This window comes from Orbicella franksi, chromosome 9 (assembly GCF_964199315.1).
Source record: "Orbicella franksi chromosome 9, jaOrbFran1.1, whole genome shotgun sequence".
In the NCBI taxonomy this organism is placed as follows: domain Eukaryota; kingdom Metazoa; phylum Cnidaria; class Anthozoa; order Scleractinia; family Merulinidae; genus Orbicella; species Orbicella franksi.
In genome coordinates, this window is record NC_138153.1 from 13,670,437 (window position 1) to 13,686,472 (window position 16,036).

At 39.1% G+C, this 16,036-nt stretch overlaps 2 protein-coding genes across 4 annotated transcripts in view; one reads left to right on the forward strand and one right to left on the reverse strand.

Annotated features, from left to right (window-relative positions):
* The window catches only part of LOC145498036 (ATP-binding cassette sub-family C member 4-like), a 41,922-nt gene extending 31,018 nt beyond the window's left edge, over positions 1 to 10,904 (reverse strand). For 2 of the 3 annotated variants that reach the window (XM_081477907.1, XM_081477905.1), the window contains exons 1-4: positions 10,823 to 10,904; positions 5,991 to 6,101; positions 5,157 to 5,277; positions 4,470 to 4,685 (exon numbers count right to left, since the gene is read on the reverse strand). In XM_081477907.1, the coding sequence (XP_081334033.1) occupies positions 4,470 to 4,685; positions 5,157 to 5,277; positions 5,991 to 6,101; positions 10,823 to 10,899 (525 nt within the window). In that variant the 5' untranslated portion in view covers positions 10,900 to 10,904. Of the gene's footprint in view, positions 1 to 4,469; positions 4,686 to 5,156; positions 5,278 to 5,990; positions 6,102 to 10,324 lie in introns of all 3 variants that reach the window. The other variant, XM_081477906.1, reaches the window with a different exon arrangement.
* Positions 10,905 to 10,963: 59 nt separating this feature from the next.
* LOC145498084 (1-aminocyclopropane-1-carboxylate oxidase-like) lies at positions 10,964 to 16,034 on the forward strand. The gene is made up of 2 exons (XM_081477962.1): positions 10,964 to 11,487; positions 14,513 to 16,034. Exons 1-2 carry the CDS (start codon positions 11,021 to 11,023, stop codon positions 15,018 to 15,020), a joined length of 975 nt encoding a protein of 324 aa, XP_081334088.1. The 5' UTR covers positions 10,964 to 11,020; the 3' UTR covers positions 15,021 to 16,034.
* The last annotated feature ends 2 nt before the right edge of the window (positions 16,035 to 16,036 follow it).

Sequence of the window (16,036 nt, forward strand, 5' to 3'; positions counted from 1 at the left end):
CCTGTGGTTTTTGTAGTGGTCTGAGCAAGTTTGAGCATTGTAACTAGCAGATTCCTAAGGCTAGAGACTACCTCATGGTTTATAGTTTATTTATATGTTCACGAACATGACTTTGAATCGGCGTGGCTTTGGAAAGTTAACCATGGGAATAGTTATATTTCATTGGCTGTAGTTTGATTGAATATGTTGATTAGTCCCAGTCGGAGGGGGACATGGGGAGGTTCTGAACACTGCAACACCGCAAACAAAATTAACGAACACCGCATCACCGCAAGAAAAGTCAATGAAACACCATCACCGCAACACGTATTTTTAGCGCCATGATTTTAGTCTACACTTAAAATAATACTTTTATACCTCAACAATTTTCCACAAAATAAGCACATCACAAAGCTTTTCATTGTGCATATGTCGATACTGCTGACGCCTGTAAATCCGTTTTCTTGCTCTTGTGAAGAAACCTTCCGCGAAGCTAGGAGGCAGATGAAGAAAAAAGAGAGGAGCCTCGAGAGATGGCCTTTACCCCAGATCCCTCTCTTCTTCTACTTCGCTCACTTTTCTTGGTGTATAAACCCACTGACTGAAGCCCTATCTGGATTGAAAGTATTGCTTTCCGGAGCTAGCTGCGTTTGCGTTTGATATTGACAATCGTTTGAAAAAATAGAAGGTCAAGAAAGTCCAGGACCTTGGAGCGGGTATAGACTGGTATCAGAATGACCTCTAGACGAAGCTGAATAGCAAAAGGAAAAAAATAGTAAACATGTGTAAGTTACAAAGCTTCCTTAGCTTAGAAAGCCTTCTTTCTTCCCTGCCGACACAACATCTGAATATATTTTGTGGCCGGTAGTTTTCGCCGCCTTTTCCTTTTTCTGTAGGAAAAAGCTGCGCAGTCAATAATACATTATATTCGGCCTTGGTGTTTCCAGAATTTCCAGGATTGTTTCTGTCCTTGCTCCTCCACGTGTCTATCAAACACTGAGCTCCGGGTGGCAGAGGTCGAGTTACTTGTCAAGTTACGTATAAATGAAAACAGCTTCGGATTGGCAGCCGAAGCATATTGAAGATTGACTAGAAAGTGATGGTCTGCATTTTGTTACAGATTATTAACCTCAATGGTGCGTGTTTGTTGCAAATTAGCATGGATTAACGAAGTTTACATGCTACATTTAGGTCAAATTTAGGTTTGAGAAAGGTAAATCAAAACACCCCAGAACCGCAAACAATTATTTCATTTCACCGAACACCGCAGCATGAAAAACACAAACATCTCACACCGTAGGGTTTGAGATCACTGCAACACTGTAAGTTGAGATTTTATTCACCTCATCACCGCATTAAAAAAAACATCAACACCGCAACACTGCAAATCCAGCGTCGACAAAACCTGGATCGGACCGGATTGGATCACGAATCGGATCACGACTGGATCACGGACCGGATCATGGATCAGATCATGGATCGGATCTCGGATTGGATCACAGATCGGATCACAGAAAAAAAACAAACAAAGTTTTAAAGAAAAAAAATCAAAAACAAAAATCAAACCATTTATAAGATAATAATAAATAAAAAATAAAAGTGGAAAACTAAAATATGTTAAATGAAAATAAGAATCCCGAATTTGACGCAATGATATGTTAATTACAGAGAATGACAAGAGGTCATTTAAAAAGCCACATAAGCGCCCAATTTACAACGAATTTAAATTGTAATGAACAGGCAGATGTAGTTATATTTGAACGTTAGTTGGCTCGAAGCTTGCGTGAACCTCCCATTCTTGTTTTTGAAATTGTTATGAGTGGCTAATTCTTGGCTACATTTTCGTGTCAGATGTGAGCGTTACAGTTGGCGTTACAGTTAATGAGAAAACTTACGTATGAAAGCGTAAGGACATGACTTGCTTTGAAGGAGCTACATCACGATTTGCACATCTTGAAAAAACTAGCCTAGTTTTTCAAGTTCGTCATTTGCAATCCCCGTTAATCTTTGCCATCCTTAACGATCCTCATTCCGTTTTGATTTGTTCTTGCCTCTTAAGTGTTTTCTATCCTAGAACACAATCAGTTTAAGGTTTTATTCTATTTAAAGGCAACTCTTTACGACCCTCAAAATAACCCTAAAAATCGTGACGTAACTCCTAAAATGTTGTTTATTCTCGGGTTGCGTTATCGTTCACACTATCAATGTCATTCCTAGAATTTTTTGTAAAACAGCTATATTTCCTTGAAATACAAATGGTTTGTTTCATTTTATTCCAGTGCAAAATATCGTATTCCAAACTTACATCTTGTAAAAGTATAGACTTGTCTCAAAAATGGAAATTGTTTGAAATCATCAGGCATTTAGTTTTTTAGTGTTTTTAGTTTTTGTGTTTCTATTCATATGTTTTTCCTATTATTACCATACTGACTTGTTTTATGACAGTTTACCTTTGATGCAAGTGAATACACGAAATATCATTTATCTGAACTGCGGAGAAAGATATGAAGACATGATTGATCATCGCAATCAAAACCCAACAGCCTGAAAAAAATTCATCTGTGACCAGCTCCCAGTTGCCTTGATATTATAAAAGAATAAAGGAATATCACACCTGAATTAAATAAAACTTTCTGCTCACAGTAGTCACTCTAGTGCAATTTTCTCAACAAAATTTTGAATTTTTTTCCTTGATCTGATCCGTGATCCGGTCCGTGATCCGATCCGTGATCCGATCCATGATCCGATCCGTGATCCGATCCGTGATCCGATCGGTAATCCGGTCTGTGATCCGATCCATGATCCAGTCTGGTCCGATCCCGGTTTTGTTGATGCCACCGCAAATCCCCATGTCCCCGTCCAGTCGCGATAGATAGCTCAATCTTTATCCGGTTGAACATTGTTCACTCGCATATTGTTTGAAATCGGTGGAAAAGTACTCTGTTGGCGGCTCACCTTTGGCGGCTCACCTTTGCCGTGGGGCGCCCAGTAAGTGACAGGGCTTGACCTTTGCACAGTTCTGGTTTCTGTGACACATTGTGCAATCACTTGTGTTCTCGCCTTTGCTAGCTTTCTTGCTGTTCTCCCCCTCCCTTCCCCTCCCCTCATGGTGTTTATCAATTCATTTCCACTGTATTTTCATGCAGTGTGATGGTGCCAGATGGTGGTTGCCGCTCACAGGGTTGCCAGGGATACCCTGGCGCTTGACTACTATGCTCTCAGTCCCACCATCCTTCCAGGCACCAACCCCCAACCTCATCTATTGTTGACGAGTTTAACACGGAGTCTTTTCAAATGCAAATGACAATAATCTCGATTTAATGATATTCCCCTGCATTGCAAGCTAGTTCCAGTCAAATACCAAAAATACAAATATGGCATATAATGATATGGTCTGTCAGGGGAGATGGGAATTTTCCATCTAAAAGTGAAGATGGTGAACAGTACCAGGACAGTCCTAAGTCTGAGAACCTTTTTAATTCAATCTTCAAATCTCCCAATCATTTAGAGTGGGTCACAAATTAAGTCTCATTTTTGTGTGTATCTTTTTGACTCTGAGTCAATAATGATTGTCAAAGTCTTGGATTATTGAACAAGAATTCTGGCATCTTGGTGAGTTTTAGATCTAGCTATTAATAATTTTGTCACTCCTAAAACTGACAATAGTGCACATCAGAAAGTTTGAAACACACCCCTACCAGGGTCCATCTCGGAAGGCATGGCTCCAATTCTTTTTCACTCTTAAACGATACTAATAACCCTGGAACAAGCGGAAGTTTCACTTAGCCCCAACTTATCTCCTTTCAACAGGACAAGAATCTTGGCAACCTTTTAGTCAAAAGTTTTCTCAAAATTATCTGATGAACAACTAGGTACTTTAAAATGCTCGAGTTTACAAGGTTTGCAACTTGTCCTTTTGTTCACAACAATGTCTGCAGCATTTCAGGTCTGAAACGGTAAATCAAATAACTAAATGATCCTTTTGATTGCACACCTTCCAATATAATCTACGGCATAACTTGCACTTTGTTCCTATGACAGTAAGTATTCGGTCAGGTAAGTTATTTACACTGATATCTTTCAGTGTGATGGTGCCAGTTAGTGGCCACTTCTTGGGGTGGTTCCCACTTCCAGGGTTGCCATGGATACCTCCCTTCAGCATTTGGCATTTGGCTTCCCACTAACCCTTTAGGCACCAGTTCCCAAGCTCATCTACACGTATTTGTGATGAGTTTAAAGAGACATTAAAAAAATGAGAATTTGGGTCTGCTACGCTGGGCACAGATGCTAGCTGCAATGCCAGGTAGAGAACTAAAGAATGTGCAGCCCAATATCAAAAGATATAATGACCAAATGAATGCTAAAGTGAATGCCAAGTGAAAAAAACAAATTAACAGATTAATCTGCTTGCACTACTCTATTGTGACCTTGTGAGTGTATCTGGAGTTTCTTTAAGCCTGTAATTAAGCTGCTGATGTTGAGGCACTGACCTTTCTATACACGAGTGACCCCACAGCTATCCGCAAATGTAAACCGCACCTTTGGTTCAGGAAAAAAGTTGGAGCATGGAGGATTCCTTCAGTGAAGGCGACAAGGGAGAGAAGTGCTGCAGCAATATAGGCGTCAGTTCGACTTAAAGCAGGCTCAGGCTGGAAGTACCTTAAAAGTCTGCCAATAAGTAAAGGGGCACTGACTTTCATTGATTCCTGTACAAAATGAATAAAATGATTTAAATAAGAATTAACAAGAGGCAGGTCATCATCACTATCTCTTTTTACACCAGTAGGTGCACACGAACTTGATACTGGCTGACCATGCTATTCTGTCCCTAGCTGCTGCTGTGAGAGGTATGAAGGTCTATTCTAATTATTGTTCTGATCAGAAGAGCCCAATGATTCACTGGTTCCAAAGACTACAAGTAGTCCCTCCCTTGCTTAGTCCGTTGTGCATGACACAAAAGAACGAAAACTGTGTAGGGGTGAAGAAGTGCGTGCTTCTCGTCCCCAGGATTTTGCACACCAATATTCTTCTCCCTATAAAAAGGGCTCAATTCAAGGTTTATTACAAATTGTCAAAGCGTGAATAATAGTGAGGGACACTAAACAAACCTGCTAAATTCTTTTTAGTGTAGTGTGTAATTTACTTGCAATTCACAGAATATTTCAACAGGTCATTACCTCCATAAAATTTAAAGCTCCAAGCATAAGAAAGCGTAAACCTAAGAACTTAATAAAAGCATTTCTAAGCCGTGGTCTTCTGCTTTTCCTCTGGGCATCGTTTAATTCGTCATTCCACAACCTGTTAAATGATGATGCATTAAGTAAGAATAACTGGTTCAATGCAAACATTCAAAAATAAAATAAACATCAACTATAAACCTAGTCTATGAGAAGGTTAGGTGGGGGGGGGGGGGGGTAGGCTTCAAGTGCCCATGGTGATTTTCATCTTGTCTTACCTAACCAGCAGTCAAGTTAAAGTCATTTAACTCAGTCTGTGATTTTCATAAAAATTATCAACAGAAATTTTGGTGTCAATTGTTTGGTCATGTGAGTTGATATTTCTATGACAACCTTTTCAAAGAGCATACATGTATTATTGAACTTTACTGTTTTTTTAAGCTTAAGAGTCCTGTTTTAGTCCAAATTTGGATGTTATGACAATCTTATCCCAAATTCTTTCCATTTCTTAATCTTTATTTCCCTCTGATTTTTTTAATCAATTTTGGAACTGTACAGAGTTAATTGAAAATTTTTGAGCTGTAAGTCTGATAAATCACAGTATTTCAAAGAAGCAGACACAATAATTATACAAGACGAGAATAGTATTTGTAGCTAAATCACTGCCAAATGTTGTGATGGGTATGAGTACTAACTATTATCTACAGGCAGTCTTTTTTTTTCATCATGTAATGCGCTCTCAACCAATGAAAAGGAAGAACAAGTGCATTAAAAAACTTAATAATTAAAATTAACACATCGTCATACAAGCAAACAAGCAGCTATTGAACACACCTTTCCAGTCTATCAGCCAGTCCTTTGGTCTCATCCTGTGGCAAAGTTTTATAAACATCACCATTTTCAAGAGGACGCTTGAATCCTTTCCTAAAAATGCCATTCATCCACCTGAGAAACAAAGAGCTGAAATTAATTTGTGTAATAGTTTCAAGAAGTTGCATAATTATTATTTGACAATATCTCCAGCCTGAGGACCTGCTGAAGACACAACAACTCATGAATCTGTCCTTCAACTGTGCAGATCTAGCTGTCTTCAGTAGTTCTTAGTTTAACTCCTTATTAAATGCCATTTTGTTATAGCAGTTATCTATTTGGCATGGGAGGTGCGGTGACCTCATGGTTAGTGCCCTCAACTCCAGATTCAACGGTCTGGGTTTGAGCCCAGTGGCTGGGGACATTGTGTCGTTGTTTTCTTGGGCAAGACACTTAACTCTTACAGTGTATAGCGCCTCTCTCCACCCAAGAGTATAAATGGGTGCCAGTGAATTTAATGCTGGGGTAACCCTGTGGTGGACTAGCATCCCATCCAGGGCAAGTAGAAATACTGCTAGTCACTTCTTCCTACAGAAATATGCAGACTTTACCTGGCTACCATTATTATTTGGCAAATTGGTCCATGACAAAAAGAAGAACTCTGATTGGTTCCCTAAGCGGTCTGAAGTTTACACTACTGCCTTTTATTTTCCCTACACTGATTAATTTTATTTGTAGGAATGAACTACAGGAACATGTACCAGAGTGTATAATAAAAGTTGTTTTTAACTGTGCAAATGGCAAAACCTAAAAGGTTAGTGATAATTCAAAGCTGCAAAGTTTTGAAATTTGAATTAAGTGTACTTGAGCAATCCATTTAAATGCTGTGATTTGTGGCAAAAGTGACAAAGGATTACTGTATTATAAAAGTCATCTCTCTTGTATGCATGCCGAGTCCTTACAGAAAATCATGATGATGAACTTGCCTAAACACCAATATAGAAGAGCATTCTGTAATTTTGATAGAGAATGGGACCAATAGCGCTGTACTAGTCTCCCTGACTTGTACATATATAGCAAGGCTAAATCTACCCAAACTGAAATAAAGTCAGGGGAGATCACAAAACATTTTCTAGAAAAAATGAAATTAAAAACCTTGGTGTAGTGTGTAAGGCCTTATGCGTCTGATGGCGCAATAACTGATGATGATGATGATGATGACAGTGCAGTGTGAACAGGCACTTACTCTAGATACATTTTCTGCCAATATTTAGTAACATTGCATTGATGGCGTGAGACAAGAGAATTATTTACATTTCACTGATCAAAGTAAACACATTTTCTTTTTTCGTCGTGGTGTTACCTGGTGAGAGGCGCAGTGGCCTCATGCATGGTAAGTGCAATTGTCACCAGATTGAGCGGTCCGGGTTCAAGCCCTGGCTGGGGACATTGCGTTGTGTTCTTGGGGCTAGATACTTTACTTTCACAGTTCCTCTCTCCACCCAGGTTCCTCTCTCCACCCAGGTGTATAAATGGGTACTGGCAAACTCAATGCTGGGTGTAACCCTGCAATGGACTAGCATCCCATCCAGGGGAGAGTTAGATGTTCTTAAAACAAACATGCTAGTTTTAAGAACATCAAATTACCAAGGGGCAACTATGAGACCGATAGTTCCGAGACATAAACACTCTATTGTCTTTATTGTTGACCACTAAGTTTCTTCCATGCACCAGTTCAAAAATCGTATTGAATTATTTTCAACTTTCTTAGATGAAAGCCATGAAAGGCAAATGTAAAATTTGAAAAAGAAAACCAACAAAAACTCTCTTAATACAATTTCAACTGTTTATTTTCTATAAGCCTGCTTGTTTACAGAAATATTTTCACGGACGAGTACTATCCATCTGGTTTTCCTTGGACGGGCACCATGGGCTGATAGTGTCTCTCTGCGGATGCACACTCTCATGTCACTTGATCAATTTAAACCAATAAGAATCGAAGAAAATTTGGTGATGAACTATAACACATGATAGTTTACCAGGGCTGCATCCTCATCAACTATCACGGATAGAAATCAAGAGTGAATAATCTAATTGTTTTAGTATAAATCTACTAGTCGTCCAAAACTTTATCTAAATCCTCTTCACAGACACTTTGAAAACGCCAAGAAGAGCCTGTCGTTTTGTTAACAAGTGCACACTGCTACGCTACTATCTATCACAGAATAGATAGTGAGTAGCATAGCCAATTAGAGAATGGCATTCGTGATAGAACGCTGGTAGATTTCTACTAATTAACAATTAGATTATGAGCTCGAGGTTTCTATGAGGTGATAGTTGATGAAGCCGAAGGCCAAATCAACTATCATCTCATGGAAATTGAGAGCAAATAATCTAATTGTTTTAGTAGAATTCTTAGTACTAAAATTTAGTTCAAATAACCGTTTCCAATTATTTCTTGACCTATTATGAAACTTTGCGCCTGAAAAAGATCGCTCGGATTGAATTGCCATTTAAAATTGAAGTTGTGTGCCTGGAGGGTCCCCTATACTTTTTTTGTGACGCGTGAATGGGCGTTTTTTCTTTGTGTGAAGCGTGAATGAGGATTTTTTTTGTGTGTGATTCGTCAATCTATATTTTTCTGTCCTCAGGAAACTGGTTTTCCATTTTTTCGTGATCCGTGAAAAATGCATTTACTTTCGCATGATTTGTGAACCATTGACTTTTGTGGGAATAATTTTTCACATTTTTGGAGATTTTAGCGTCATAAAAGCTCGTAAACTACACCAAACTGGATGTAAAAAGTGTGACAGCCTGCCTTTCTCGACATCTCTCGACGCACGTGACGATGGAGGGCTGAGACCTAACCACAGCAACAGTGAACCAGGAGGGCCTAGAATCTAGTCTGTCACGCTGTGTCACACACGCGGGGTATCACACCATTTCGATCGAGAAAAGGCAGAAAATGGAGGGTTCTGCGGAAAAGGTGAGTTAATCTGTCAGTATCCACACTCTATCCAGCCTTAACTGATGTCTGCTCAACCATCGCTTCGATGTCATGACCGAAATATGTCAACAAAGTGTTAATATGTCTTTTGGACTCTTTCTTTTGTCTTCACGAAGGCAGCATTTGCATATTTTATTCATATTGTCATCTTTATTGCTTGGTGACCTCGTGCATGACCTAGCTGCAGTCTGCATTGTCAACCTTTATAGCTAAATGACCATAAGGTTTCCATAGTTTAATTTTACAGTTACATTACAATCAAAACAACGTTTTGTTGCTGTAAAAAATGTCTGCCTTAGTCTTGGTATCGATAAAACATGTGTCCGTGACTTTTTATCAGAGAGCCCGCTTAAATATGGCTCAATACGGACACCCCAATAATACGGACACTTTGGCATGTCCCTTTGGTGTCCGTATTAACGGGGTTCCACTGTACATGCATAATACCCAATCCACAAAAGATCTAGACATGCTGACGACGAGAGAGTCTCAAATTATCAAAATATGGCCATGTGCAGCTATATCTACTGGGGTACATTTCAGTATTGCCAGATACGTTTTTGTAATGATTGTACTTGTATGTTTTGCGAAACGTGAATAGAATTTGCATTTTTACGTGAAACATGATTTAGCCTTTGCATTTTCGCGTGAAACGTGATTGTTTACTTTTTTCTGTGAACGTGAAGCTGTTTTTCGAATTTTAAGAGTCAAGAAACTGTAAATGTCCTTCATTTAGACTTCTCAGGAATTTAATTATCCATTTGCATCAAAATTTTTCTCCAGAACTTTGGATAAATGAAAAAAACATCGCCATTTCCTAGACGACCTCCAGCCACTGCACACTAATAGCTGATAGTGTTCAATGGCTCAACCAATCAGATTACAGCATTTGCATTAGTATACTAGTAGAATTCTACTAAAACTCGATAGAAACACGGTACATGTTTACTATTTCTTAATTACAGATGGACACTGCACGACCAACTACAATACCCATGATGCTTTACTCTTCTTTGGAAGAACATCACCACGTTACTTGAATACCAGTATTTCCCCCGTATTTTTAGTTTCCTATAGGACCAGGGTTGGGTTAGGCTTAATACTAGGGCAATTTTAGTGTTGAATTTTTTAAATATAAGCCTTGTTTATGGTATGTCAACAAGCAGCTTATATGAAGTTGCATAAGCTTAAAGTTACGTCAGACCTCATCTATTGCCCAATCGCTTTTGAAAACTAAGGCGCAAGCCCTTCCATTAAGATTGAATCAAGATCATGTTTGTCAACATTTTTAAAAGCTCTCATGCTCACTTATTACCCGAGTTAGCCTGGTTCTCATATGCCGCCGACATACCTGGGACATAGCCAGCGGAATGGTCTGGGACACCGTTACGGCATATGTGAACATTTATCACCGAATCATAATCTTTCCCAGGCATTGACCGCCGGCCTGCCTGCGAAGTTGAGCTGAGCAGGCAAGCCGGCGGTTGTCGACGATGGAAGTATTTTATGTGAACATCATCTGCGGAGATCTGCGGATGCAAAAGTATGACGTAACAACTCGATTTTTCCCACAAGTCCTGACTTTCAAAATGGCGGATGAAGCATTTCGCGCCAATTTGAGTACGTTGGCGATCCATCGCAGATGCGCCGGGGATCCACTGGAACAGATCGCCAAACGTTATCAGTTGTAACCAGCGACTACGTCGCAGGTAGGTCGGCGGGATATGAGAACCAGGCTTTAATGTCCCATCCCGCCGCGTGCATAATCTGCACCAACTAAGTCACTAAAAGACGTGCGTTCGAAGAAATAAGCTTAACTTTTCTTAACAAAATGTTGCAACACACGTACCAATATGTCAAAAACTTGCTGATGAATGTAGCTTTGGCCATTGGGTTAGCTGTAGCGTTCACTCTCTCACTCTCCATCGTTCTGTTCGCTCTGTACTGACCTTCTTTGACACCTTCCTTGTGAAAGTAGCTGAAAACAGCGGGGGCATGGGGAGAGACAGTTTACAGACAATCTCACTTTCTTTTGATCTGAGGAGACATGATGGAAATTCCAGTGATCCATTTGACTAATCTTGGAAAAAGAAATCCAAGCTTAGAAGAGATAACAGCGATTGGAAAAGCTTGTCTAGAGTTTGGCTTCTTCCACGTCGTCGACCACGGAATCGGGGAAGAACTGCGACGGCAAGTTCTAGAAAAGCTCTGGCAATTTTTCCAATTACCAGCAGAGAAAAAGGAAGAAATTCACCGACGGAAGAATTTTCGTGGATATTTTACTAAAGGAGAAGAACGCAGTATTGAGTATGGCTGCACCGAGTGGAAGGAAGGAATATATTACTTCCGTGACTTCAATAACGTCCCTGAAGGAAGAAAAGAAAGAGTTTTCTGTGGGAACAACCCGTGGCCTAAACACGAGTATGTTCCTGGTTTCAAAACAGTTATGACAGAATACTTCAGAAAAACACAGGAATTAGCGTCGGACCTGTTGAGCTGTGTTGCGCTTTTTTTTAGGTAAGCCTTAATTAAAGACATTAGAAAATACCGTAAATCCTCGAATTAGAGGTGGGGAATCGTGGTGAGGGGGCGCTAATTTTTCCCAAATCGTGGCCTGACATGATCATTTTTTAAATACATCATGTGCACGTAAACAACACATCTGATGCCCGATTTAGGACGCGTGCACTGAGCAAACTATTTTGTGACGCATCACACATCACACAAGTAGGTCACGTGATTCACATATCATCTCATCTCTATCATCTTGTCATCGGACGTCTGTTCAAACGCTTGACTAAGCGCACTGTTCTCTAAAATTTTCTTGTCAAAATCTTTGTGATGCCTTGTGATGCCTTGTGATGCCCTGTGATGTCCTGTGATGAGTTGTGATTTCCTGTAAAACAATCTTGACACTTTGTGAATACCTTCCTGGGGGCTGTACATTCCAATATCATTCTCGACCCTAGTCCTTTGGTGCAGTTACTAGGTTACATAAGGGCAAGCGCATACATGGAAAGATCTATGCATGGTGTTGCGAATTAGGTCTCTATAGAATTGTGATATGTGATGTGATCACAAACTTTATGTGGTAATGACAATCTTCCTAAATTGTGCACGGAAACAACAACATAAGCTGTTTATCGACATCAGAAGCATATCACCTAGACTAGGTGATATGCTTCTGTTGACATATAAAGCTGATGTTAAATTTTAAATCGCGGCACCATTAGAAATTCACGTAACAATGTACAAATCTAATACCTGTACACGACGAATACTATATGTCCTTTGCTTTCTCACTACTCGTCCACAAAATAGGGAGAGGGGGGGCACTTATTTTAAATTTTGGCTGATAGGAGAGACGCTTATTCAAAGGGGGCGCTTATTCGAGGGGCGCTAATTTGAGGATTTACGGTGAGTAACAGTGAACAAGGTTTAATTAGGTCAAATTATATACCCGGCCATCTGAAACTCCCAGTGTGCTTAATCGATGAAAACAGATAATCGACATAATCAACTGCAATCAATATAATAGCTAACGATTAATTGATTAATATCAGAAAATTATTGACGAAAATCGATGATCCAGAGAGTTGCAACTATGAGAATCGATTTGCATCGATTTCACTTGATTGTTATTGCCACAAGTTATGAGAACAAAGGCCAGGAACAATAGCATATCTTCTTGTAACCTTGTTCTGAGAAGTTCTTGGGATAGGTTTTATCCCAGTGGGGCAGGCCACAGGTCACAGGTCACAGGTCACAAAAAAGAATAATTGTGAATTGGGAGGAGTTTGTGGTTGAAACCAGGGCTGTGCTCTGGTGTGTCCGGGTCCCACAGGTGATTAACTTTTGCCTTTTGGTCATGAGAAAAACTTACGCTTTCCAGTTAAGGTTGTTGAGGCATGCAATAGTTATACAATGGGGACACAATTAAAACTGACTCTATCCTTGACATCAGGACCCACTACAAGCTGATGGAAACCTTCCAATACATGCATTTCACCTCATGCCATTCACCAGGAGTTAAAGACAAGGTTTCATTAAAGATGAACTCCATAGAACAAACTCTTGAGAAACTACATTTGAAGAGTGTCTCTTAAATTTCGAACTGTACCTCAAAGCCCCTGGATATCCTAAAAACTTCACTGAGAGGTCACTAACAAGAGTCTGTTTTACATCTACAGAATGTTGGCTCTCCAACAAAGAAAAAGCAACTCCAAAGAAAGCTTTGCTATTTGTCACACTGTGACATATCACCCAGTAGTTCATTTTTGATGAATAATTGGGTTGCAGAACAAAACCAGTTGTTGCTGATATGCATATATATACAGAGCCTCTAATTAATTGAAGAAGAGAGGCAAATCTCTAAAAGATACACTGTCTTGTTATCTAGAGCAAAAATCTTATTGAAGGCTAACTGACGTATCGCAATCACAATTCATGAGCAGAGTCCGTGTAGACCTGGCATTTCTTTGTTTTCAAAAATGACCATGTTTAAATAACAAACTCACCACAAATTTACAATGACTCTTTTTTTTTGTGACCTGTGACCTGTACTTTAGCTTCACCGTTACCTAGTACTTGTGACAATCTTTCCTCTCAGTTTCTCAAAGTCAATAATTATTCATCAAGTTTAAACAAAGGAAATCAAGACCATGTTGGTGTTTCAATATCTGATCTTAATTAGCAGTTATTCTTACACTTTTACTTCTCTGTTTTCTACTTAGTTTTAGTTTCGATTGAGAAGATATATCAAAAACCCAAGACCTTGTTTTACCACATTGCCAAACACCTTGAAGTCTATCAAAAATACTCCACTATGTGTAACTTATTTTGAACTCTCTTCTTGGTGTTTGGATATGTGGTCAAACACAATCTTCCACGTTGAATATATTTCGTAAAAGTTACTGTTTGACAAGTCTTTTGACGGGGGTGTGATCATAATTCCCTGGGGCCAACTTCCATCTCTGAACACTTTGTTATGTGCTACAATGCCAAGGCAAAGTGAGGAATTTGTTAAAACGTCAAGGGTCAAGGGTCAAGGATCATGGTGAAGGTCGTTATTCAAGAGTATTTCTACAAAGAGATCAAGTATTCTCAGTGGGTTTGAATGAAATTTTTTTGTGGAAAAACAGAAATTTCTGACTGTCAGGTATCTGAGTCTAATCATGAAATTATTTTCTAAAATGCCAAGAAGAAAGCTCTGACAATTTGTGAATTACAATTTAGCCAAAACATTGTTTAAAATTGCTTGGTGTTTCTGACCAAAGATCACATACTCTTGGGAGCTTCAATGATAATTTTTGTGGAAATTGATCATCCATGAATTTGAAATTGCCAGGTATCTAGCTTTGAAAGACATGTGTATGTGAGTCAAGATTTTTATCATATGTCAAAGTTGTTATTCGTCCACTACCAAACAGAAACATTATTTAGCTTGAAGATATGAATTTTATTTTGTTGTGTCAAGAACAATATATCACCGACTTGCCTTGCTTTTTCATAAAACAGTGTTGATGTCATTTTTCTTTTCAGGCCTTGAAAAGGATTTCTTTAACAAGGAATTCACAGATGATCCTTTTGCTCAACTAGCCATGTTTCACTACCCTCCCAACCCTGCTTCAAAAAAAGGCCAAGAAGTGTGGGGAGTGGGGAGACACACTGATTATGGCATGCTAACAATTCTTCTCCAAGATGATGTGGGTGGCCTTCAAGTAGAGACTGAAGATGGCTCATGGATTGATGTCCCACCAGTTCCAGGGTCCTTTGTTGTCAATATAGGAGACATGCTGGAAATCTGGACAAGTGGTGCTTTTAAAGCAAAACCTCACAGGGTGAAGGTCTCTCCAACCAAACCCAGACTGTCTGTTGCAATGTTTTATGAACCAGGATTTGATTGTGTTGTTTCACCGATTCCTCTTGACAAGACTCTACTTCCTGTAGAAAAAACAGTTGTAAGGCCATCGTTACCGTTCCCAATACACTATGGAGACTATGTTCTGAATAAATATTGTGGCATCCTACCTGAAGAAAAACAATAAATGTTCAACTATTTTTTGTGGCTCGACTCAGTTATTTACTCAGAACAAATTGGGCAGAAATTACTACTTGAGAAGGCATGTTGCTGCATACTGCATAACATGAAGAAATTCATAGTTATTTGGTAACAAGCATTCCATCTATTTATGTGTACCTATACTCTGCTAAGTTAATCAGAAAACCCAGGCCATTCTTTCTCTCAAATAGGGGATTCCATTAGATGGTGTCAGGTGGTTTTGAAAGTTCCTTGAAAAGCAATTCTAGGAACAGTAAGTCCAACTACTGCCTTTTATGAGCTGAATGCCGGTGTTGCCAACACAACTTGTGGGAAAAACTAACTGCACTCTAACTCAAATGAGCATAGAGTAATTTATCAGACTTTACACGGAACATGTCATTCCAGATGAATTACAGTCTTGTTGCCTTTACCTGTGTGTTTTCACTCTCTTGTGTTGTAATGCTAAAGTTGGAGTCTAGCACACTTCTTTTGGGTGTGAAGTCACTTCTTGTGTGGGACAATCAACTTGTCTTAGTGAATGAACCTCCTGGGAGAGATTCGCTACAGAGCAAGGTGACCAAATACCACAAATAAGTCTGGGTAATCAAATGGTATGCTTGTGAAATTAGGAATAATTTCACACATGTTCTCAAAATTCTTATAATTTCCCTGAGTCTTAAGGCGAGGGAAATTATCTGAAATTTGACAAAATGCAAATGAAATCATTTCCTAATTTCACAAGCATACCATTTGATTACCTTTTAATATCATAGATGACAAATTTCGCTTACAATCATATGTCTTTGACTTTATTGTACCATGGGGCGGAATTCCATGTCAAATGTTACCATGGCAATTTTTATAATTTCACATGTGAAATTATAAATTTCTGCCTTAAAACACTAAACTGTCATGCCAAAATTATGGAGTAATTTATTTGTTACCAATGATATAATTTATTGCAAAAACTGCAGTACAAATCAAATGATAATACAATTATTCAAAAGACTTTAATTTCCC